Genomic DNA, 23843 nt, shown 5'->3' with positions numbered 1-23843 from the left:
GGAGGAATCGTCGTCTTTTATCTCTGTTTTAAATCGAATCGTGGGAACGAGTGACCGGTCGCTCCTGTCTGGGGGCCCTGGGCCTTCGTGCCGTCTGAGGAAAAACTCACACTGAGTCCTTTGTTGTCAACTTGAGACTTTATTGTCCCGGTGTTCATCCACGTCTGCGGATGGACTGTGGGAAAGGGGGCGGGGCCAGGAGGAGGGACGGTTACTCATAGAGCCAGGGCTGGCCGCAGGGAGTGTAGGACACGAACTCCTCGGCCTTGAACCACAGACCGATCTCTCTCTTGGCGTTGTCCAGGGTGTCGCTGCCGTGGATGATGTTCCTGTTGGAACGGGAGAACGCGTGAGCTCGACTGACAAGCATTGAAGCGTTCATTTAGCTTCACTTCCACTGATAAAACCGACAATTTATCAGAGACTCTGATCCACTTTCAGAGGAACAAAGACAGTTTGTTTGTCTTAAACTGAAAAGGTTTGGTCGAGAGCTTCCATCCATGCGGACGTTCGTCTCGTCTTGATTTTCCGTTCTGATAATTAACATTTTCTCTTCCTGCTAAATGACATCGATCAATGTTGTCATCAGTTACGTAGCTGAGGATTTTCTAGGTCGTCTGGGTGACGCTCCCGCTGAGGAAGTCGTGCTTCACAATAAAAGCTTCTGGTTTAACCGCACTTCTGTCCGTCAGCGTAGCCTCCTGCTCAGACGGCGACCGCCGCCTTCATGGCCCTCACCTGCCGATGTTGATGCACAGGTCTCCACGGATGCTGCCGGGCTTGGAGTCGGCGGGGTTGGTCTCTCCCAGCATCATCCTGGCCAGCTTCACGATGCTCTGACCCTCCCACACCTGGAACACAACATCAAAGTGGTCACCTATGATGTCATCATCGCAGGTTTCCAAAGGTCCTTTTAGCCGTTTGGCCCCGTATCAGTCGGAAGCAGCCAAAGGCGTTTTTCACCGCACGAAAACGGAGAGAAGATTTAACATGAACAGGAAGGTGGTGTGACACGTCTGAAGAGCTAAGATGGCCGACTTCCTGTTGGGCAGAATCTCTTCAAAGAATGTGAACTCTGTTCTTTAAGATGAGAGCAACAATCACACCAATGTGAACAAAACTTCCTTCCAACAGTGGCGCTGTAGGGCCGCCTGGCCACGCCCCCAGTCACGGGAGAATTTCACCAGGTGAGATTTTGAGTGTCCTGATGAAATGTGACAACAATCCTGACAAGAACTGCTGGAAGCTGCTGTTCTCCTAAATATAGACCCTCTCTAATGGGGTGTTTGGTCACATGACCTCCCTGCTAGAGGTTGTTCCTCCATAAAAGGAGGTGGACCTTGAGAATGGCGAGGGTATGAAGTGATAATGATGATAGCGGGATGAGTGAGCAGAGACAACCAGAGGAAGTGGACAGAGATAAGAGTGTGTGTGTGTGTGTGTGTGTGTGTGTGTGTGTGTGTGTGTGTGTGTGTGTGTGTGTGTGTGTGTTCTTGTACTTGCTACATAGTGAGGACGAGAACACGTATTTAACCAACAGAGTGAGGACATTTTAGCCGGTCCTCATTTCTCCAAAGGGCAGTTTGAAGGTCAAGACTTGGTTTTTAGGGTCAAGGTTAGAATCAGGTTCTGGTTAGGTTTAAGGTCAAGGTTAGGATCAGGTTCTGGTTAGGTTTAAGGTCAAGGTTAGGATCAGGGTCAGTCAGTTGAGATGGTGAGGTTTAGGGGGAGGGGCTGGGGAATGTATTACGTCAAAGAAAGTCCTCGCAAAGATGTAAGTACAAGGATGAGTGCGCACGTGCGTGTGTGCATCATCATCACGGGTCCGACATGTCCACCCGTCCTCAGGTGTCTGAAGACCTACATTTGACTGGAGTGAAGCAAATCACTGATATTCACCAACGACCATTTTGAATGAGTAATCAGTGAGACAGCCAGTCAGAACTCCATTCAGAAAACAAGCTTTTTAAAAGTTGCCTGCTTGTTGTCACGGCAGCAGGCCTGACAAATCATGAATTCCCCCTTTGTCCAAATCACCATCATGATGTCGTCATTTCAGCATCGTTTCAATCACTTTATCACAATCAGGTCACAGTCAGATCTACGTCAGAAGCTGCTGTCGGTGCGTCTGCAGAGGGACAGTTACCATGGCGAGGATGGGTCCAGAGGACATGTATTTGCAGAGACCAGAGTAGAAGGGCATGTCCTTCAGGTCCAGGTAGTGGTTCTTCATGTGGTCCTCAGAGGCCTAACACACAAACATACGTATGAAATTCATCCTACAAGACAGATTCACTCAAAGTCTCGTTTGATTGGTCACAACAAAGTTTCTGTGTGGATCAGCTGATCTCCAGTCCCTCTCCTGCTTCTGCTGCTCTGTCCTCAGTGTTTCTGTTCAAACGTCCACTGAATGTGGATGTTCTCACTGTGGAGATAGCAACTAGCTTAGCATCACTGTCAGTGTGGCAGCTGTGAATGTCCTCACTGTCCATGGTTAGCAGTTAGCTTAGCATCAGCTGTTTGTTGCTAGCTCAGCATCAGCTGCTAGCTTGTGAAATCATCTCCCCTTCGCTTCAGCAGCACCACCGTTCCCTCCCCCAATCACAAGCGTTGTCATGGTTACCTGCATGAATTTGGCAGCCACCAGTCTGAATCCTCTGTGCTCAAAGCGCTTGATGATCTCGCCGCACAGGCCTCTCTGGACGCCATCGGGCTTCACAGCAATGAAGGTACGTTCCATGTCCATCACAGGTTCTACAGAAAAGTTGCAGGAGAAAAATTTCTGAGTGAGTCAAAGAGTCACGTGATAAAAGGGGCGTGTCCACCCAGATGCCCTGGTTCCATCTGACTGGAGGTGACAAAGTCACTGCAGGTCACTGAGATGTTGGTGGGTGTTGATCCGTTGCCGTCCTCTCGTCCGTTCCTGGTCTAAAGATAAAACTCCTAATTAACCGTCTCATGATGTGAAATCTAAACGCTCCGAGTTTTCTTTCCTTCCGTCTCAGCATGGAACGCGTCCAGCGACACCTGACACCGCCGCATACACTTGGACAAAGCCTTGGCGTTCTAATTTTACTGCCAGCTGCTCGCGGCTCATGTGAAGGAAAAACCGCCGAGCGGCCAGTAACACGTCGTCTCTGGGAGCCCCTAACGAGCCTTTAATTATAATCAGGATCCGGGCCGGACCTCGAGGTTTAGCTCTGCTGATCAAACTGTCATCGGACGTCAACGCCGAGCTCACAGCCGTTGGCCTACAGACAAACGATGGACCTGCGCTAACATGGCCATGCCTCAACTCCCCTCACAGCGCCACCATCAGGACAAGCGCATCCCAAACATTTTTACATGCAAATGGCCTCGTTTTTCCAGACAATAAAAGTGAATCTCCAAAAACCTCCTTTCAAAGATTCCCCACCACATTGACTTCACACCTCTAATGGAAAAAAGCTGGAGTATAAATACACATACATATAAGTACACATGTATACATATATGTATGTGTATTTTATAGGAATATAAATATACACATACATATACAAACATACATGAATCTATAGTTATTTTTAAAACAGATTTTCGTCGGTTGATTGAGTTTCAAACGATTCATTAAGCATTTGTTCACACCTCACTTTGCTTTTAACAATATTTTTATTAATTTGTCTTTTCAATTAATTAACGTGTTAATGATGTCATTATTAGCGCTCAATGAACACCTTGTAACCTGTTAATTACGGCTCATTAACGTGAGGCTTTTCACAAAAACAAAGAATTCCTTGACCCAATGAAGTTCCCCGCAGTGAGGAAGTTGATTCAGTTGCTTGTTTGTTCACATAAAAACGCCAGTGACAGACGAGCAGGAGCCAATCAGAAGGGGTGAGGGGGTGGGGCATGGGGGGGCAGCTGGTGGAGAGCACATGGCATTCAGGAGACTCATGATGTTCTTCACGCTTCTGGACTCAATCATTTATCACTTTCAATGATTACAACAAACGTGAAAACGCCAATGATGCAAAATCGTTTCCATGGTGACGGTGATGGTTTCTGCTCTAAATGTCAAACCACTAAGAATCTTTCTTTCACAAACGTGAAGTTTTTTTTAACTTTTGCAGACTTTGGAGGTTCGTGTGGAGGAGCGGCGTGACGCCAGGCGACCCCTCAGCTGTCGCCACTCATCCAGAGACATTAAACCTGTCAGACCGGAACTACAGCAGCAGACAGGAGTTGTGTGTGTGTGTGTGTGTGTGTGTGTGTGTGTGTGTGTGTGAGAGAGAGAGAGAGAGAGAGAGTGAGAGAGAGAGAGACTTCTGTGTGTGTGTGAGAGAGAGAGAGAGAGACACTTCTGTGTGTGTGAGAGAGAGAGAGAGACACTTTTGTGTGTGTGTGAGAGAGAGAGAGAGAGACACTTCTGTGTGTGTGAGAGAGAGAGAGAGACACTTCTGTGTGTGCGTGTGAGAGAGAGAGATGCTTTTGTGTGTGTGAGAGAGACACTTCTGTGTGTGTGTGTGTGTATGTGAGAGAGAGAGAGAGAGATGCTTCTGTGTGTGTGTGAGAGAGAGAGAGAGACACTTCTGTGTGTGTGTGTGTGTGTGAGAGAGAGAGAGAGAGAGTGAGAGAGAGACACTTCTGTGTGTGTGTGTGAGAGAGAGACACTTGTGTGTGTTAGAGAGAGAGAGAGAGACACTTCTGTGTGTGTGAGAGAGAGAGAGAGACACTTCTGTGTGTGTGTGAGAGAGAGAGATGCTTTTGTGTGTGTGAGAGAGAGAGAGAGAGAGATGCTTCTGTGTGTGAAAGAGAGAGAGAGAGACACTTCTGTGTGTGTGTGAGAGAGAGAGAGAGCGAGAGAGAGAGAGATGCTTCTGTGTGTGTGTGTGTGTGTATGTGTGTGTGTGTGTGTGTGTGTGTGTGTGTGTGTGTGTGTGTGTGTGTGTGTGATAGCTACCTTGGTGTTAGGGAGTTGAGAGCTGGTGAAGTTTGATGAGCTGGCAGCGGGGGAGCGATCACCGAGGACGAGTGGCCTGAGCGCAGCTCTATTTAAAGGCGTCTCGGGGGGCCGGGGGGGGCAGTGGGCGTGTCCAGAGTGGCATCTGTCTCTGCAAGGACCAGCTGGGAGGGTCCTCATTGACAGGCGAAGACAGGATGTCCCTGAACTTAAAAAACCTTGTCATGAAAAATCTTGTCAGGAGTCCTAAATAAATAAATAGAAAATGTTTCCAAATCGTTTCCTAAAACTTCTGTAAATATTTGGCTTCTTAATGTTTCCAAAAAAAACGGTTTAACAAAAACAATTTCACATAAGCAGAGAAATCATGTGACTTGTTCCTGCTCTTATCGGCCGCAGGTTACTTCCTTTTTTTGCACACATATTCTTGAAATTATAGGAATATTTAAAATATATGAAATATAAAATGTAAATATGAAAGTTTTTTATACAGTGATAACTATCCTGTAGTCATCTGGGCGGAGACGGTCAAACATGGCGGCAGTGATTGTCGTGCTTCCTGTCCCAACTGGACACTTGGAGACGTTTCATGGAAACATTCCATGATTTGATGTTTTCCTCTGACTGTTGGTCTCCTTCCTCTTCAGCTGTGGGCCGGATCCTGCAGCCGCTCCTCCCGGGAACCTCCAGCTGGTCTGGTGGACCGCAGGACCTCCTGACCCCCCCACTGGCCTGATGACAAGTGGATCCTCAGTTTTGTGTCAGGTCGCGACCCTGAACTGCTGAGTAGCTTCATCTAAATGAGGAACCCAGAGAAGAAGCAACCAGGTCCTAGTGGTCTTCCTGGTCCAGGATCCACCAGGTCTGGTGGAAATCAGCCTGAAGGTTTAGTGGGATTCTGCTGACAGGCAGACACCTGCGATGATGTCATCCCACGTCATCAGTAACCCCGTCCTCCTTGTGTTTGAATCACTCACTGAGATGTTCCTCGCTAGCGGCTGTCATGGAGGAAACGCTCGTGCTGATGGAAACTGTTGGCGCCGGGACGTTTGACTCAGGAGAACAGAAGAACGAGTATCAGTCATGAGGTTCGGAGCAGAAGCCGACAGCTGGACTCGAACATGCGACACCCGATCCACATGCAAGAGAGTGAAGCAGCAGATGAGTCCGCCAGCCTGGCAGGTTCAGTTTAAGCCTAAGCAGCACATGTGCTTCAGCTCTGGCTCGCCGTCATGCTGCTGACACGTCAGCAGGGCCGCCATCAAACTGTCATCGCTGCTGCAGTGTAAGGCGGTACCTGCAGACTGGGTTTAGTCCCACTCAGGTCCTGAAAAATCACTGCAGCCATGTGACTGGGCTCCCGTTGCCCATAGCAACAGCAGCGCGGGAACATCAGAACACGTGCTGACACTCTGAATCGTTTTAATCGAAGTAAAAACTTGAAATCACAAGTGTTTCGTTGCAAATTTCGTCTCTGATGTCATTTTCCTGTTTGAGCTCCTCTCAGGGATCGGACGCTTGACTCAGAGGTGACGCATCTCCTGGTACAGTTTGAGCCAATAACCGGAGCGGCAAATGGGTACGTGAGCCGTTGGCGGCACAGCCCACCGGCGTGTTGGCTGCTTGTCCGTGGAACATGCAAACGTGATCGGATCTGCGTTTAATCGTTCCACAGGTGTTTCAAACTTAACTACATGTCAGTCACAACTGTAGTACCTGCAGGGACCAGCAGAGGGCTGCGCGTAGCAGTCACCATGTAATTAATGACAATAACCTGACGGGTCACGTGACCGGGAGCTCGCCAACTCAAAGTCGTCCATCTGCATGACAGAGGCGGAAACTTGTTGATGGGACACGTGGTTGCATTTCCTCAGAGACGAGTGTCAGGCCGCGCTGTCTGTGATTGGGTGACTGCAGAGCTGTCAATCAAGCAGCAAATTAACGTTCCCGTCCAGAACCGTGTTGTGACACGCCCTCTGTGGCCCTGCGGTCGGGTCAGGTCCCCTCAAGTCAGACTCAAAGCCTGCACTCAGATCAGCGGGACCTACTGCACATCGCTTCTCTCATTCGTCATGCAGAGGCTCCACCCACTTCCAGGAGCTCGGTCGAGGCCCATTGGACTCGGCCGCGGTAAATCTGCAGTTTTTTTGAACGGATCCGGACAGGGGGGTGTGAACTCTCCCCACAGCGAGGACACGCCCCTACAGGTGAAACCACCGTAAACACACCTGGAAACAGTGGTAGCACGCCAGGCAGCACTGATGACTTGTGACCCCTGAGACTCATCAGGAGGATTCATGAGTGCGTGAGCGTTGCAGCGTTTGACCATCCTGAAGCGAGACAGAAAGAGAAAGAGACGATGATTCTGGGAGGATCAAACCCCAGCAGTTATACATCCTAAACTATATACATGTGTATATATATGCATGTATATATATACACATGTATATATATACATGCATATATACATGTACTGTCATATGTGTGTATTTATACAGCGCCGGTCCTGCATGCTGTCCTGCAGCTGTTATTTCACAGCTGAAATTCGACCCTAAACACACACTCCCAGAAGCATGCAAACACACGCTAAACACTCCAAACTCTTTCATGTCCTTCCCCTAAATATAAACCGTCTCCTAATCAAGGCTGGAAACACCCCCAGTGACTCCTGCCCCCCCAGCGGCTGAAATAAACACACGCACACTCTCCACTTTCACTGATCTCAAACTTGGACCTGGCGATGCTGCAGAGCGCCCGACTTGGTTTTCCACTTGGTTTGACTTTTGCGTTTTCGATCACAGAGATTAAAGCAACATCAGAGAGCAGAGATCGTCTTTCTGCTGCATCACAGAGAGAAAACAAGACGCCGTGCAGGCAAAGTGGCAGCAGCCGGCGGCGTCACGACTCACCGACGCATCAGTACCATCAACAACCACCTGCCAATGACCTAATAACTGTTGTTATGGAAACGTGAGACTTTCTAGGTTAAATACAGATGAGTGGCTTCAGTTGTCACATTTTCATGTTTATAACTTATTAAACTTACTGACACACGGAAGAGATATATTTTAAACAAGACATGAGTTATACTTCTTTTTGAGATACTGGTTAAGAAACTTCCTTGCATTTTAATTTTCTATTCAGTCAAAAATGTCTGCTCAGTCTGTTGTCCCCTGATTGGTTCTCAGGTTGGAGGAAGAACTGGCGCTTCAGTGGAGAAACGTGAATAAACGCTGGCGTGATGAGACGGAAACACATAAGAACTCAAGGCCATGAAAAGACGTTCCTTAACGTTCTATGTTCCGAGCTGGTAAACTTCATTGAGCAGCATTACACGTTTGTCCTGCACGACTTCCTGATGAATCTGTCTGGAGAACTGAGGTGGACAAGGGCAGAACCACCCAGAACATCTGTCCACTCCTGTCATGTCATGGTCCAGCAGAACCCAATAGAACCAACATTGTCTTTACCCAGCTGTACGCTTGCTACAACGCATTAGAGCAAAGATGGTGGCCATCAGTGTAAAGATGGTGGCCATGACAGTAAAGATGGTGGCCATGATAGTAAGGATGGTGGCCATCATAGTGGAAATGGTGGCCATGACAGTAAAGATGGTGGCCATCAGCGTAAAGATGGTGGCCATGACAGTAAAGATGGTGGCCATGATAGTACAGATGGTGGCCATCATAGTGGAAATGGTGGCCATGACAGTAAAGATGGTGGCCATGACAGTAAAGATGGTGGCCATCAGCGTAAAGACGGTGGCCATGACAGTAAAGATGGTGGCCATGACAGTAAAGATGGTGGCCATCAGTGTAAAGATGGTGGCCATGACAGTAAAGATGGTGGCCATGACAGTAAAGATGGTGGCCATCAGAGCAAGGATCATAGGTGTGATTAGCAAAGGACGAAACAGTGGGAAAATATACGGTGCACCTACCATGACATGAGGCAACCCCCACCCCCCTCACACACACACACACACACACATACACACACACAGGGACATCACTTAAATACATTTTGTGATGAGTTGGAGCTCTGCTTTCATCGACTAGCGTTCTTGTAGAGACATGAATTGACAAACACACCTGTCTGTACCTGCCCAATGAGGCTGGCCTATGGATGATTTAGTTTGGGGTTCAAACGTATCACAACGTCCAGATGGATCACGTCCTGTGCAAACGACGGGCGGCTACATGAAGTCAATATCCACGAGTTTGTTTCACATACCCAGCCGTGCACCCCCCCCCCCCCCAAAAAAGTCAACTTTGCATGATTCAGTGATTCATGAGAGCATCAGTTTCAGTTCAAAAAATCACACCCCTGAAAGATGGCAGCCATGACAGTAGAGATGGTGGCCATCGGAGTAAAGATGGCGGCCATGACAGTAGAGATGGTGGCCATCGGAGTAAAGATGGCGGCCATGACAGTAGAGATGGTGGCCATCGGAGTAAAGATGGCGGCCATGACAGTAGAGATGGCGGCCATCAAAGTAAAGATGGTGTCAGACATTATATTGGGACATTGACAGGACTCAAGAAGAACCAAAAAGCAATCAAAACTATGCAAATATGTGAAGCCTTGGGAATTAAATGATTTATGTAAGGAACTTATCAGAGATATCCTGAATATTTCTTTCTTTATAAATTACTTACTGTAAATAGTGTGTGATGTGCTGTGTATTATATGTGTTGTGAAATAAAAACATTAAAAAAAGAGTAAAGATGGTGGCCATCAGAGTAAAGATGGTGGCCACCATCAGCGTTTTTATTTTTATAAACTGTGGAATGTGCTGCAGCAACTTTACATTTGACATCTTAAATTCCACTCAATTGATTTGTGACTGATGAGTTTGCCAACATGCACAAACTTTCTTCGCCACCCCCCCCCCCCCCCCCCGCCACATCTGGTAGCAGCAAGATGAGACACTGGAGGCCATTTTTATGGGAGGCTGAAAGCACTCACGAGGAAGCACTGACATTGGGCTCGCAAAGGAAAGTAAATTAGCTCACGTTCAGCTGAAGCCCCGCCTACTGGCTCTTTCATTGGTCAGGGCTGTACTGCCCAGAGTATCTGACAAATGAACGAGCCGGGCCTCAGCTGGTTGGGAGATCTGATCACGCCACCTCAGCGCTGTAAAGAAAACAAAAACACAAACAGGAAGTGACTCTGAGTCGTCATTGTCCAGGTTTTATTTCAGTGTCTGTAGAGTGACAGCAGAGGGAGCAGAAGTCTGGAGGAAACCGTCCGACTAAGTGACCATTCACTTTCCAATCGATCAATCAATCAAGTTCACCTTCAGCACGTCAGCTGCTGCTGAGCGATCGTCGCCACTCACGAGCAGCTTCCTTCCTTTTAGAAATCACATTTTCACACTTTCCCCCACCAGAACTGGCAACATTGACATTTAACAGTGAACACCACCGCAAGAATTATTGGAGATTTTCAAAATAAACTTCAACAAGAAAATCAAATGGAGAAGAAGAAACGGGGTTAGAATCTGAAATGTTTCAGGATTTAAGTCTCATGTTTGTTTCTTGCAAATAAATACCAATCTTTAATTATTGTCACATTTACCACTGACCAGGAAACGAGGCCACGCTGCTGCTCGAAGACAAAACCGGTTCAAATCAGTCCTCATTTATGGTCCCAACTTCTAATGTTAAAATGGAAAAATGTGGTGTAAAATTTCTTTTAAAATTTTTGCACTTCAGAGTTCAGATTTCTTCCCACAGATGAACCATCCATCTTTTCATTCTCATCTTTCTATTTCGTTTCTTCAAACTATTTAATCTTCTTGCAACAGCAGTTTTTTTCCCCTTCAACTCCAGGTGATACAAGAACAGCAGGCTCCGCCTCCTCCAGGGCTCTGCTCCAATGGCGTCGTCCGTCTGACGCTGACAGAATTGAGGACGCTTATAATGTAAACAACCACTTCTGTACAAAAACCAAAGAGAAACAAGCCCAAGTTTAAGATAGAAAACAACCAAACATCAACTGAAGGAACTCAACTTTACCGTTCTTAAAATCAAAAACTCATCGTAGCGCCGTTCTTCCCGCCGTGGCTGTACACTTCCTGTCCTCTTTACAGATAAAAAACACCAAATCAAACATTTGTCCTTGAGTTAGCATCGTCACATCGGCTCATACGTAAAATAGAGTCTCCGTTAGTATTTGCGTATTTACACACTCGCCCTATGTACACAGTTTTATTTTCAGTGTTTCAGCAGGCGCCATGGCGGACGCCCTCGCCCCAAGAGGCCGTCCGCCCTCCGCGTTATGGACCCCGGCAGAGTTACAGGCAGATGCTGTGATTGGCCCAGAGGGTTCTCCTCAGGTGGTTATGCTGAGTTTTTAACAGTGGAAAATTTCTAGTGATGATTCAGGACCAGGACTTGGTTCAGGTCCAGAATCAGGGCTCTGCCTGGAACTGTTTCAGGATCCATACGTGAAGTGCCCGACACCCAGGAAGTGGTCCTGAGAGAGCCACTGGCACACTAGTGATGTCATCTTCACTGGGTCTCAAACTGGGTACCCGAAAGAACCGCAAAGATCTCCACCTTGACAAGACCAGACACCAGCACGGAACCTCCACCCGATTGAACTCGTTGGCGAAGTTTCCAGGACTTATTTTTGGAAGTGAAATTCACGTTTCTTTTGTTTGTTGGTTTGTTTTTTCAGGTTTTGATGTCACGATCCTGAAAGTCCCAGAAGTTTGGATCAACTGGGGGCGTCGAAGCCTTGGATTCGTCGGCAGGTTCCCGCGTGCTCCCTGCTTGGGGTCAGAACTCTCCTTGTTCTGCATGATTGTTCAGTTGATTTGAGAGAAAAGGAAAACGGTTCTGCAGCAGGACTGAGGTCTGGTCAAACTGGAGAGGCTCTGCAGGTGGCGTCCTGTCCAGAATCAAAATATGTCCTCAATGGTTTCTGGAGAGGCACCGAAGGTCCCTCCAGACTGTTGCTGTCCTGAGTTTTGCTGATAAATTAAATATCGTCATACAAAATAAAAGCAGAATATAATTGAATGCTTCTTCATGGTGGACCAAGTTAACTATCTTGCTGGGGTGATGTCAGTAGGGTGTGACATCACTAATGGGATGGTTACCGGGGATGTTAGTGGTTTAATGTGATTTCTAAACTTGTACGTCTCCGCAAACCTACCAAAATAAAACCCAGTTTTTAACAGACTTGAATGTTAAGTTTCTGGGTGTGAAACTTGGGGCGAATCAGGACCAGGTTTTGATTCTGGACAGGACCGGCGTCACTGAGCTTCTGCAGACGGGATGTTATGGTACAGATGGAGAATGACTCAGCAGCCGCCAGACCGGAGTCACGCTGTTCACACCAGTTTCTGCGACTGAAGAGTTTCACTCCCAACGCGAAGGAGAGCTGTCAACCACACGTCCTCAGGAAATACTCATCTGACTTCAAATTGTCAAATCATGTAAATATAATGGCCACATATTCCTGTTTGTAAAAAGGGAGGTAATCATCTAGCAGCAGGTTAGAAAACATAAATAAGACAAAACACATCAATAGAAAGTCTACATTTACTTTCTAAATGAGCGTAGAGTGAAACTCCTCAGTGCGGCGATGAAAAACCTCCATCATCTTCATTCATTTTTGGGTCATGAGAACAAAAACCCTGTCAACGCTGAATTCATTTGAAATTTAAATCCAAATCCTTGTTTGTTTTATTAGGCGGCTAACATGAGCTAACGTTATCACACACACACATTCGTCAGAGACAGTAACCGCTGTCCTGTGGGTGCTGGCTAACAGCTAACGGTTAGTATTTAATATTTGACTTCAGATACAGTAATATCTGCTATTTTACCCCACAATTCATCTTTTACAACAAGCAAAAAAACCCAAAACAATGAACAGTTATAGTAAGTAACATTTAGTTACAGTAATGTCATGATTAGAATTCAATTCATATGCTAACGGTTAGCGACCAGCCAGTTTGCATGTGTACTACACATACGCAGCCAGGCCAGATGGGATACTGACACTAGTGCTAGTTAGCAGTCACCTTTCAAGCTAACTAGCTTTTCATCTACAAGTTAGCAGGCAACCAAACGAGCTAAGCCGCTAATCAGTCCGATTCTTACTGCTGACCAGTTTTATCAACTGAGTTTACTCTGCAGCAGCCGTTACGCTAACCTTGACAGACTGTATTTAACTCATTTTAGGAAGTCAAATTAAGTTAAGAGAACTTCCCACAAAGACTCTTAACAAAACCCTCTTTTCTCTCAACAGACCAATAACAGACAAAATGTCTTCCGATGGAGTTTTTCATCGCCAAAAACTAAAGCCAAGTGTTTCCGTGTGAACAGGTTGATCTCGGGCCTGGTGGAGGTCACAGCATAGAACAACACGTCAGTAGATTTCTATTATCAGAGGAATATAAAGTGTGAGCAGCTGCACAAACACAGAACCAATCGATCGCAACACAACTGAACTGAACTCGACTGAAAATCTAGAATAGAAGAGTAAACAAAACCTCTCTGTCTCGGAGCCCTGAGGTTTGGCAAAAGTGCTTCAATGATGCGATAAGTTGACCAAGCAGCGTCACTTCCTGTCGCTCGATTATTGCCTCGGACCTCGACCTGCCGATCCACCGACTCGACCAACGGCAGAGAAGCTTCCTTCCAGCCGACCCAAATGCTGAGAACTCTCCTGTCGACTGTTCCATACGTTTGTGATGTGGCGGCGTCCTGTAAACAGCTGATTGGCTGTCATGTGATTAGCAGTTTCATCAGCGTCTGAGAGTTTGTTTAAATACCAAATCCCTCTTCAAACAGGTTTATTCCAACTCAAGCTGGTACGTCACTGTCAGCTGGTTTCCAAACAGAGCGTCGAGGATCTTCTGACGGCTTCGGTCATGAACGAACGCTGACTGGAATATGAAACTTTATGATCATGTTTGTTTGTTGGTTTTGTTCTAAAAGCTGAAATCATGGTGTTGGCAAAGCAAACAGAAGAGTGAATATTGGACTTCACTGTCAATGTAACCACGAGCACGTTCGCCGCCGTCACATCTGGTTTTATGTCCGCAGGTCACTCTGCTGCCCCCCAGTGGAGGGAAATAAATGTTTTCATGTCAAACGCTGTTCTGAATGTAATGAGCTTTAGAATGCTTCCTTGTTGCCTCACTAGCAACTCATCCATCCATCCCTCCATTTTCTATACTGCTTATCCCTTAAGGGTCACGCCGGGGGTGGAGCCTATCCCAGCTGACACTGGGCGAGAGGCGGGGTTCACCCTGGACGGCCGCCTCATTAGCGATTCAGACATCTCTTAATTTAAACCCATTAAGTTTGAATGACCTGAATGTCTGCTAGCTAACTGGGTCTTTTTTTGTTTGTTGTTATTTTGGTTACAGGTCACAAGGTGTTTTATTTCATTTCCAATTTTCAAAAATAAAAAGTAAAAAAGACAAAAGAAAATTTTAAGTGTCAAGAAAATTTCCGTCCGCCATCTTTGTTTAGGCAGGCAGCCTCACGGTTAGAGGCCACATGGAGGCTGCACTCAGAACTGTTCTGGAGGCAGTTGGACAGCCTCAGTCGACGGACGCAGAGACAGCAGCGTCTGAATGGTCCTCCAAGCCTGCTTCAAACGCACCAATGAAGAAGAAGTTCAACATCAGAGTTAGCAGGGCGAACAGGAAGCTAGCTTTACTTCAACCTTTAGAACAATAAGCAGTACAGTGGCTGCGTGAGCCAATCAGGATGCAGCGTTTTCATTGTAGTCAGTGGAAACCAAGCGACAAACATGAACTGCGACCTGAAACCAGCTGACAGTGATGCATTGTGGGTGTGAGCTGTCGTAAACATGCCTGGCGGCTGAGCTCGTCTCATCCTGAAAACTCAGGAGACGAAAAACTTCTGGAAACCAAAATCAGGAAAGAGTTGGTGAACGTCTCCGACTGAAACGTTCGGTAGAAAACCAGCAGCGAGGAACTTCCGGCGTCCTGACGGCCCGCCCACAAACACTGTGTCTGTCACAGGTGCTGTCAGTGAACGCGTCATCACTCTTCGATCCCTGTGGAGTTCAGTTTGACATCGAGGTCAGAGGTCAGGCCTCCGTCTCGGATGTAAACCATCAACCACAACCTTGTTAGTCTTTGTGTCTGTTAGTTTGTGTAAAATTATTTTATCATCAATGAAAAAATATACTGAGTCTCATGAAGGTCCGGTTCCCAGGCGGAGACGCAGAGTGACATCAGAGTTCTTCCTCCCGCACGCCAGCGCTTCTCTGACAGCTTCCTGTCACCTGATGCACAGACGCTTCACTTCTGCCAAGTCTCATCTGAGGCGCCGGTCTGCCAACGGGTCAGAACGCCGGGACACGCCCCCTGTGGCAGTTCAGAGAGGAAGTCCAGCTGTGGAGCAGCGGCGCCACCATGTTGACATCTGAACGTTTGTGTTGACGCGCTGATGGCTGGACTCACTGTCCTCCGGCTGCGTGCTGCGCGTCATCAAGGATGTTTCAGTCACTTGAACGTGTCTCGTCCCGCCGTCGGCGAGGACTCTACCTGATGACCGTGATTGACTGCCAATCAGCTGATCTGAGCAGCAGCAGTGGAAACGTTAACGTCACATTATTGCAGGATTGTAAAAGATTTAATGTTCCTCGTGTGGGCGGAGCAAAGTAAGACTGGATTCTGTCAGCGGCGAATATTTTCATGACGAATCATTTCAAGTAAACAATGACATCTTTGAATGATTCGCATTTGATTAAACTTTCTTGATGGATCCATTCAACGGATGCCAAAAAAAATCCGCAGACGTTTGCTACGTCTTGGAAAGTTGTTGAAACTGACCAGTTGGCACCAGAACCGTGACAGGCCCCGCCTCTGGGGGGGGCCAGGTGCCGGGTCCTGATCCTGATCCAGACGAGGTCGTCCGCGCTATTTCAGATTACCTGGCAGACGAAGGATGAAACAACGTCCTCATTGGGAGGCGCTGGAATACCAGGGGAGACAAGAGGGAGGGAGGCCAAGCTGGGGGGTTAAAGGTCAGCAGGTCTGATTGGAGGAGGAGTCACTCGGCGTGCGTTCAGGTGTTCACACAGGAGACGCTTCCTGGTTACGGAACGTTTTTCTTTGAGGTGTTTAGGTGCTGCAGGTTAATACCAGCGCTCTGAATGTCAGTCAGGTCACGCTGAGGTTGTTGGGACGCATCGACAGACGGAGAGAGAAGACGCCGCCAGGCTGATGAACGTCTCACTGTTTGGTGAACTTTTGGTCCAAACGTTGCCCCGCTGATGGTCGCTGGCGTGATGATGGAGGGACGAGAGTATTTGTGGACGAAAACGAGAATGAGGAGTGACTGAATCTCGTTTCCTTCCGCGCGTTTCCTTCTTCTTCGTCCCGCTTGCTCCGCCTCTACGTGTCTTTGGGCTCCAGTTTGCAGGACATGTCGAACAGCAAGTTCTGGTTGTCGATGACCTGCAGCTGCCGGACGTACGCCTTCGTCTGGAGGTGGGAGGGGGATGTCTCTGTATCCATGGCTACCGGGCAACAGACAGGAAGACAGAGAGGGTCATCAGTGTTTAGTGGATGCCATGACACACTGTCACCACCAGATGGAGACAAAGTTCATCCTAAATTCACCTGATTTACTGACATGTTTGTTTTTTATTACTGGAACATTCAAACGGTCGTCATGGTTTCGCCGATTCACTGGTTTGGTGAGCTTTCAGTCACATTTTCTTTTAGAAATGAGCATTCAGATAAAAAAATAAAAGGTCATTTGATTTTTAAAATATTGAAGCTCATTTAAACTTTTGGCAAATTTCTCTTCAGTTTGTTCATTAAAGCAAGAAGTAATGATTTAAAATAAGTCACATGACCCGCAAGTTACAGAATAATCGTCAAAATAAAAGCAGAAGCACGGGTCATCAAATCACAGCTCAGTGCAAAAATAGTCCAGATGGATGGTTCACTGTTGTCGTGGTAACAAAACAGGCTTCTGTGTTTGCAGGAAGTGAACAACAATTATTTAAACGAATGAACCCGTGGGGGGGGGCACTGGTCTGTCTCCATCACAGCCGTCATGTGACACGTTCTGAATTTAGTGCTTTATTATTAGTCAAATCTTAACTCAAAGGATTCTTTTAATTCAGCATTAAATCCATAAAGCCAGCGACGCCATTGGACGGTTAATCAGAAATACATTTAATTCTAAGATCGCAGAGGACAGAATACTTTCTTTGGTGTGTGTGTGTGTGTGTGTGTGTGTGTGTGTGTGTGTGTTACCTAGTTGGCTGCTCCTGTATCGTCTGATGATCCTCACCATCTCTGCCACTTTATGCTGCAGAAGAAGAAGACGGACGTGAGTCTGAGTGAGATGACGGCCGTGATGGAGCGACACCGAGGAAAGAGGCGTCATCGATTCCTGTCTTACCTCCACTGGCCTGATCTCAATAAACTGTCTCAACGTTTGTAATCACTGTCGATTCTGCCTGACTCAATAAAGCACACACCAAAAAAAACAAGAAAAAGCGAGTAACTTAGAAGTAACCAGGAGGAAGGCGCCATGACTACGTGAGAAATATGATCTTTGCTAAACTCCCCAACAACGGAAACGTGAATCCACTCACCATCTTCTCGAAGTTGACGAGGTCGCCGTGAAACGTCTTGCAACTCTCGTGAAGGAAGGTCAAGTCTGACGGGACACAAAGGTTGATCAGGTGATTGAGTCAGGGAGCCCCCAGGACCAGAGACACACCTCAGTCCTGAGTCCTCCTCCGCCATCGCATCACAACCACGGACGTAACGGCGTTTTCATCTAAATAACAGATCTGACTGACATGACGCCGCCTCTGCTCTCGACCTCCTGCACCCACAAAGATGTTTGTGACAGTGAAAACTTGGACTATTTCCAGGTGGAGAGTGAAAGGATGTAATCACATTGGATCCTCAAGGGCGAAGACATAAGAGATGAGATGAACCTTTGCTCGCCCCTCAGGGGAACCTGGCACCGTGACAGCAGCACACAAAGTAGCAGGAACTATGATAAACCACACTAAAAGCTACAAAACACTATGATAAACTACAATAAATACTAGCAGCAAAAATGTTGGCTCGTGCACCGTCCAGTGTTAAGTACTGCACACAGAGGTTGTCAGGGTCCGGGGGGAGGTCACCGGGAGCAGTGCTTGTTGTAGCGTCTGACAGCTGCAGGAACCTTAATATTTAATGACCAGAAAGTAACGAATACCTGTTAAAAACATCAGAAAAATGCTCTTAATCAAAAGACGCTCCCTCCATGGTGGCAATATTTCCAGCTCCACAGGGGGGCGCCAGCACACAGCAACATCAATCTCTCTACGACTGCAACCGCTTTCATCTGCTCCTCCATCGTTCTCTGACTGGGTAACCATGGCGACAGGGAGCTATTTTACCACCTATGTAAATGCCTGCTGGCTTGGCTTGGTGCGAAGGGAAAAAAAAGAAAAAAACGAACACAGAAGAAGTAGTGTTCGCAGGGTCTCAATTAGCCAGGACTGCTAATTAGCTAATCACTATTTCTGAATGATCCACTAGAGAAGTTTGATTGAGTCGGTTTCCTCCTCCAAGAGAGTCGATGATACTTGATGTGAAACGGTACCGAGCCCCTCCCACAGCACCTCCACGTTAGCGTTGTTTACACCTCCTCAGATCGTCATAGCAACCATAACAACAGATTCAGTCGGACACAGAGGAGGAACAGAGAGAACTGTAACCAATCTGATTAGAACTCCATTCGGAGAACCGCGTTTTAAAAGTTGTTGGCTTGTTGTCATAACGACAGACCAGATACATCATGAAGTCATATTTTGTACGAATTGCCGTCATGAAGTCATTAGTTCAGCATTATTTTGATCTGTTTATTGTAATTAAATCAAAGACAAATCTACATTGGATGTAGTGTGTGTGTGTGTGTGTGTGTGTGTGTGTATATACCTTTGAGCAGCAGAGGTGTGAAGGGGATCAGGGGAGGTCTCAGGCTGGTGATCAGGTCTCGGTAGGATTTGTGGTTCCTGGATGGATCCTGCAACAGAGAAACAATCAATACTAATAATCAATTAATCAAATTCACCTCCAGGTCTGTCCCAACAGGCGTGACATCACAAATCAATCAACCTCCAAAGAACCTGAACTCACCGCAACACTCTCAAACTGCTGAAACTGCTTCCTGAACTTCCCCGGGAGACCCTGAAAACACACACACACACACACACACACACACACACTAAGCAATGACATCACTCAAGCGCAATCATCAAATCTGTGTGAGCAACAATGACACCCCTGACTCGTGACCTGCTCATGAAAGTCTCTCGCCGACTGGGAAAACTTCATGAAATGTGGATTTTTTTTCCAGTCCTCCAGTTGGAGTTCATCCTCCTGAGAAAGCATCAGGATCAGGCAGGAAAGACCGCCTCTACTGCTGAGGGATGGCGCCCTCTGGTGGATCATGGCAGCGTGACGGAGGAAATCTGAATCTCAGGAAATTCCTTCCTGTTTCTCAGTGAGAGTCAGATCCATTTTTTAAAAATGGACCTTTACCACTTGGTTATTGTAACCATGACAACCATCACAGGGGCTCACCCGAGCCTGATGGGACGTACCTCCCAGGTCAGTCGTAGTCTGCTGACGGCTGGGTTGTCCAGACCCAGAACCACTGCGAGGAACGACAGCAGGTCCTGCTGCTGCTTACAGCTGAAACACAACCCACAGCATTTGTGTTTGTGTGTTGGATCTGCTCTACATGAACGATGACATCACTCCAAATGGCTATGTAGCTGTTAGCTAACAAGTTATCCATGAACACCTCGGCAGTTTTTAATGCTACTAAAGTCTTTAGACAAATTTCAGGTGAAGCAAAGATCCAATGTGATGGGAACTCACAGCGCTGCGATTTTGATGAACTTGCGGAGCAGCTGGATCCTCTTGGGCAGCGACTGACACTGCAGGATTTCCGTGGCGACCCAGTGCTGCACCTCGCTGCAGCGCTGCAGTACCAGCTCCAGGTTGAGAGGGCGCCAGCGGGACTGTTCTCCGTGAAAGACATAGCACACAAACTCCACCTGACGGACACACCAGCGAAGAACACGGCCATCAGACAACAGCATGTAATATAACGTGCGTCTTGAGAGGCTCTGGCAGTCGAGCCGGTGGGACCCAACAGTTTCCATGAGCTAGCAAACTGAGGGAGGAACAACAAATGTTTGTCTGAACGCTAACAAGCTAAAACACCTCGGAGCGACTAGTTGAGCTGTGTGACATACAGGCTAACCCTACACTGAAGTGTACCATGAATTAATGCTAACCCAAGGAGAACTAGAGGCTGACTATTAGATCGCTGACGCTAGAAGCTAACATCAAGTTAAGGCCTACTACAGTTCAACTTTATGCAAACTGAACTTACAAGCAAATTTGAATAGTAGCTTAAGCTAAGCTAAATCACCTAAAATACATCTTTGAGTTCAGGGAGGCTAAAAGTTGGATCTTTTAGTACCATCGATAGAAAAAGCATTATGTTTGTGTAATCTCAGTATGAATTTTGTACCTAAGTGCAGGCTCTGGTGATGTCCATCGTCAGAGCTGAGGTGTGTCAGACCAAATTAAAGGTAGGCAGAAGCTAACTATGAACAAAGGAGAACGCTAACGATTAAAGGAGCTACAGATAATCTTTAAAGTAACTCAACTTACAAACTATGCTTAAGCTAACGATGCTAACTCTGGCCACTAGAGGCCAACTATTTCTACGCTGTGGAAAACCAGGCTAACTAAGCTAGACGCTAACAAAGAAGTGCTGAGGCTAATGGGAATAGCTTGGCAGGCCTCTTAAAGTATTTACAACTAAGTTAAATTTTGACCTGACGACGATGTTGCAGATCGCGTTTATTAGTTTGAGTCATAACAGATTTGAGCAACTGATGCAGCAGGTTTGACGGACCTCATGAACACAACTGAAGAGCTCCCAGTCAAACACCACCAGCTGATTAGCCACCTCCTCTGCTGACATGTCGTGCAGTTTACTGTCCCCTGGCGTCCAGTGGATCTCCTCAGGAAGAGGAAGCTGAGGAGACACGGGTTTCTATTAGTGTCAGAATACCAGTGGTTTTAGACATGAGAGTCAAGCTTTGGTGGGGTTGTTTTTGTTGGTGTTAGCAGCTCACGTCTAAATCCAACGGGCTGCACATCAGATTCAGGAACAGCAGTTGTGGAGAATCACAGCTTCTCTCGAGTCAAATATCAACAGTGTTACTAGCTAACACCTGGGGCGACAGTGCCAGTGCCAGTGCACCACCGAGCCGCCGTCCATAAACTCCATCCATCCATTGTCTTCCACTTATTCCTACACATTAAGGGTCGCGGGGGGGTGGAGCCTATCCCAGCATCAACGGGCGAGAGGCGGGCTTCACCCTGGACAGGTCGCCAGTCCATCACACGAACAACCATTCACACTCACCTACGGTCAATTTAGAGAATCAATCAGCCTCGTCCCCAAATTGATGTCTTTGGACGGTGGGAGGAAGCTGGAGTACCAGAGAGAACCCAGCAGGAACAGGGAGAACATGCAGACTCACACAGAAAGATCCCGTGCTGCAGCCGGGACTCGAACCCGGAACCTTCTTGCTGTGAGGCCACAGTGCTGACCACTGTACCACCGAGCCACCGTCCATAAACTCCCCAGGTAATAACTCAGTTCTTTTATAGATGTCACCCCCTGCTGGCTATTCAAAGGAATGCAAGTTTCACACTTCTCACACATCTTGGCGATGTTTGTGTCTCCCCCCGACCCATCAGGTGGTGTTTCTATCCATCTGTAAAGAAATGTCCTTCCTCATGGTGTCTGGATACCAGACTCGTCTCAGTGGAAACAAGCTATTTACTTTTGCCCTTTAAAATGTGTTTTATTTCCATCAAAATGACTCCTCATCAACGAGGCTGACCTCTGACCTCTCAGACTAAAGAATCTAGCAAAGATCCTCACCAGTGAGTCCAGCTCGGAGGGTTCACAGGCGAACAGGTGAGTGTTGACTCCCAGCGTGGTGAAGACGGCCTCATCGCTGGGACGAAACACTGCCTTTTCTGAACACACAACACAGCGACCTTCAGATGCTACAGTAGAATCCATCTTCAGGGATTTACAGTCACCACAAAACAAATCTGGAGTCGGCAAAAGCCGAATTATAAAAATGGGCGGCTTGTTTAGCGTTCACTGGATCAATGTAACGGCAAGAATGACACACGGGCGTCTGCTGACCTCCAGCTGACGTGACAGCCACCAGTATGAGATTTCCCGGCAGAACTGGTTGGTCTTCACTGTACTGGAGCTTCTCTTTGACCAGAGCCAGAATCTCTCCGACCCGACAGGACAGGCGACTCCTGATGGTGACGTAGGAATGATCGGGAGTGTAGACCCTGCAGAAGACTGAAGCAAAGACCGAACACACGTTCATCGAGACAAGTCTCGACAGTTCAAGAGAAACTTGGGCTCCCTCTGGTGTCTGGTTGTGCTTCTGCGCATTAAAAAGTGGAGTTTGGTTATTTCATTGATCGTAATATGAGCTGCTTCATTCAAAGTTTAGACTCATTTGCTGCAATTTGCCTCACTGATGTTGCTTCTCGCGCTCAAAGCTCGACTCAAAGCGACCACGATCGTATCTAAAGATGTTCGCAGGGAGAAACTACTAGCCGGTTGAGCCATGAACTTGCAAACCAACTCCATCCAGTATGAGGTGATCCTTGTATGAATGAGGGAACAACAGAGAGAATGATTTCTCCTCTAATGTTGGAAACATGCTAGCACTTCCCCCTGCTAGGCTAAAGGCATGTTAGCATGTTGACTTAAAATACTGGTGAGCAACAAAGAGCTACCAAAGCACGGGACACAGATCCATCTGCAGATGGCACACTGCTTTGGCTTCTAGATTTCTGTTCATGCGTGCTGGTGGGTGTGTGACTCTCGTACTCTCGTCGGAGCCCCTGAATGCCTCTCGAGGCTGCAGGCAGGCGTCGATGCGTCTGAAGTGTCTGAAGAGAGGACGGACCTGCTTCTTCCTGCTCTCCTTCTCCTCCTCAGAGCTGAACACAAACACAGCCAATGATGTCATCACACGTCAGTGATTTGTTCTTACAGCAACACTACTTTAATTGTTATAGTTATGATAACACAATACATTCATGATGCAGTGATAGAAGGAAGAGTGATTACAACACAACACATTTTCTATGTGGTGATGCTGTAGCTGGCTCCTACCTCCACTGAGGTGAGGCAATAAAACCGAGTAAAAAAAAAACCTATTTCACAAGGTTTCATCAGTTCTACTGTCTTTAGCCACTAGGTGGTGCTACCAATTAAATTCAGCTTGTAGATTTCGGCAGGACTCATCTAAATCTGACCAGTCCAGTTACAAAAGCTTCCTGTTCTGTGGATAAAACATCAAACATGGCTGCCTTGCTGTGGCGGTGCTGTTTTACCAAAACTCTCAGTCTTCGCTGGAACACCTAACCAAGTTCTGAAGGTGTTTCTGACTACGTCTGAGATCATCTGGTCGACCCATGAGGAGGATACTAAAGTAAGTGTGTGTGTGTGTGTGTGTGTGTGTGTGTGTGTGTGTGTGTGTGTCTGTCTTACGGGCAGTGCAAGATCTCAGTCCATCTCTGTAGTTTGAGGACGTCCTCCACCAGCTCTGGATAACGACTCAACTCTTGAACCGCACACAAGTAGAGCTCCTGCACACACACACACACACACACACACACACACACACACACACACACACACACACACACACACAAACAGATTGATAAATCTGTCTGAACCTTCAAAAATCTCCTTCACATCTGAAACGTGGTCACATGACAGGACCCGATAAAGACGGAGCACCTCCTCGC

At 47.2% G+C, this 23843-nt stretch overlaps 2 protein-coding genes across 2 annotated transcripts in view; both read right to left on the bottom strand.

Annotated features, from left to right (window-relative positions):
- Positions 1-106: 106 nt before the first annotated feature.
- LOC147244598 (nucleoside diphosphate kinase B-like) lies at positions 107-5001 on the bottom strand. Its single transcript, XM_086185373.1, has 5 exons — positions 4940-5001; positions 2624-2754; positions 2147-2248; positions 739-851; positions 107-329 (listed from the first exon to the last, which is right to left on the bottom strand). The coding sequence occupies exons 2-5, from the start codon at positions 2744-2746 to the stop codon at positions 212-214; spliced, it is 456 nt and encodes a 151-aa protein (XP_086041499.1). The 5' UTR covers positions 2747-2754; positions 4940-5001; the 3' UTR covers positions 107-211.
- A 5094-nt stretch (positions 5002-10095) lies between these two features.
- The window catches only part of rapgefl1 (Rap guanine nucleotide exchange factor (GEF)-like 1), a 29666-nt gene continuing 15918 nt past the window's right edge, over positions 10096-23843 (bottom strand). Inside the window, exons 5-16 of the mRNA XM_086185351.1 lie at positions 23584-23681; positions 22918-23030; positions 22210-22377; positions 21937-22034; positions 20896-21018; positions 19845-20023; positions 19565-19655; positions 19098-19148; positions 18897-18984; positions 17552-17616; positions 17208-17262; positions 10096-16459 (exon numbers count right to left, since the gene is read on the bottom strand). Of these exons, the coding sequence (XP_086041477.1) occupies positions 16335-16459; positions 17208-17262; positions 17552-17616; positions 18897-18984; positions 19098-19148; positions 19565-19655; positions 19845-20023; positions 20896-21018; positions 21937-22034; positions 22210-22377; positions 22918-23030; positions 23584-23681 (1254 nt within the window). The 3' untranslated portion in view covers positions 10096-16334. The remainder of the gene's footprint in view (positions 16460-17207; positions 17263-17551; positions 17617-18896; positions 18985-19097; positions 19149-19564; positions 19656-19844; positions 20024-20895; positions 21019-21936; positions 22035-22209; positions 22378-22917; positions 23031-23583; positions 23682-23843) is intronic.

The sequence above is a fragment of the Aulostomus chinensis genome, chromosome 18 (genome assembly GCF_037954235.1).
Source record: "Aulostomus chinensis isolate RoL2024-O1b breed Wild chromosome 18, RoL_Achi_v1.0, whole genome shotgun sequence".
Classification (NCBI taxonomy): Eukaryota; Metazoa; Chordata; class Actinopteri; order Syngnathiformes; family Aulostomidae; genus Aulostomus; species Aulostomus chinensis.
Note: the sequence above shows the minus strand (reverse complement) of the source record. Positions and strands in the feature narration are given on the sequence as shown.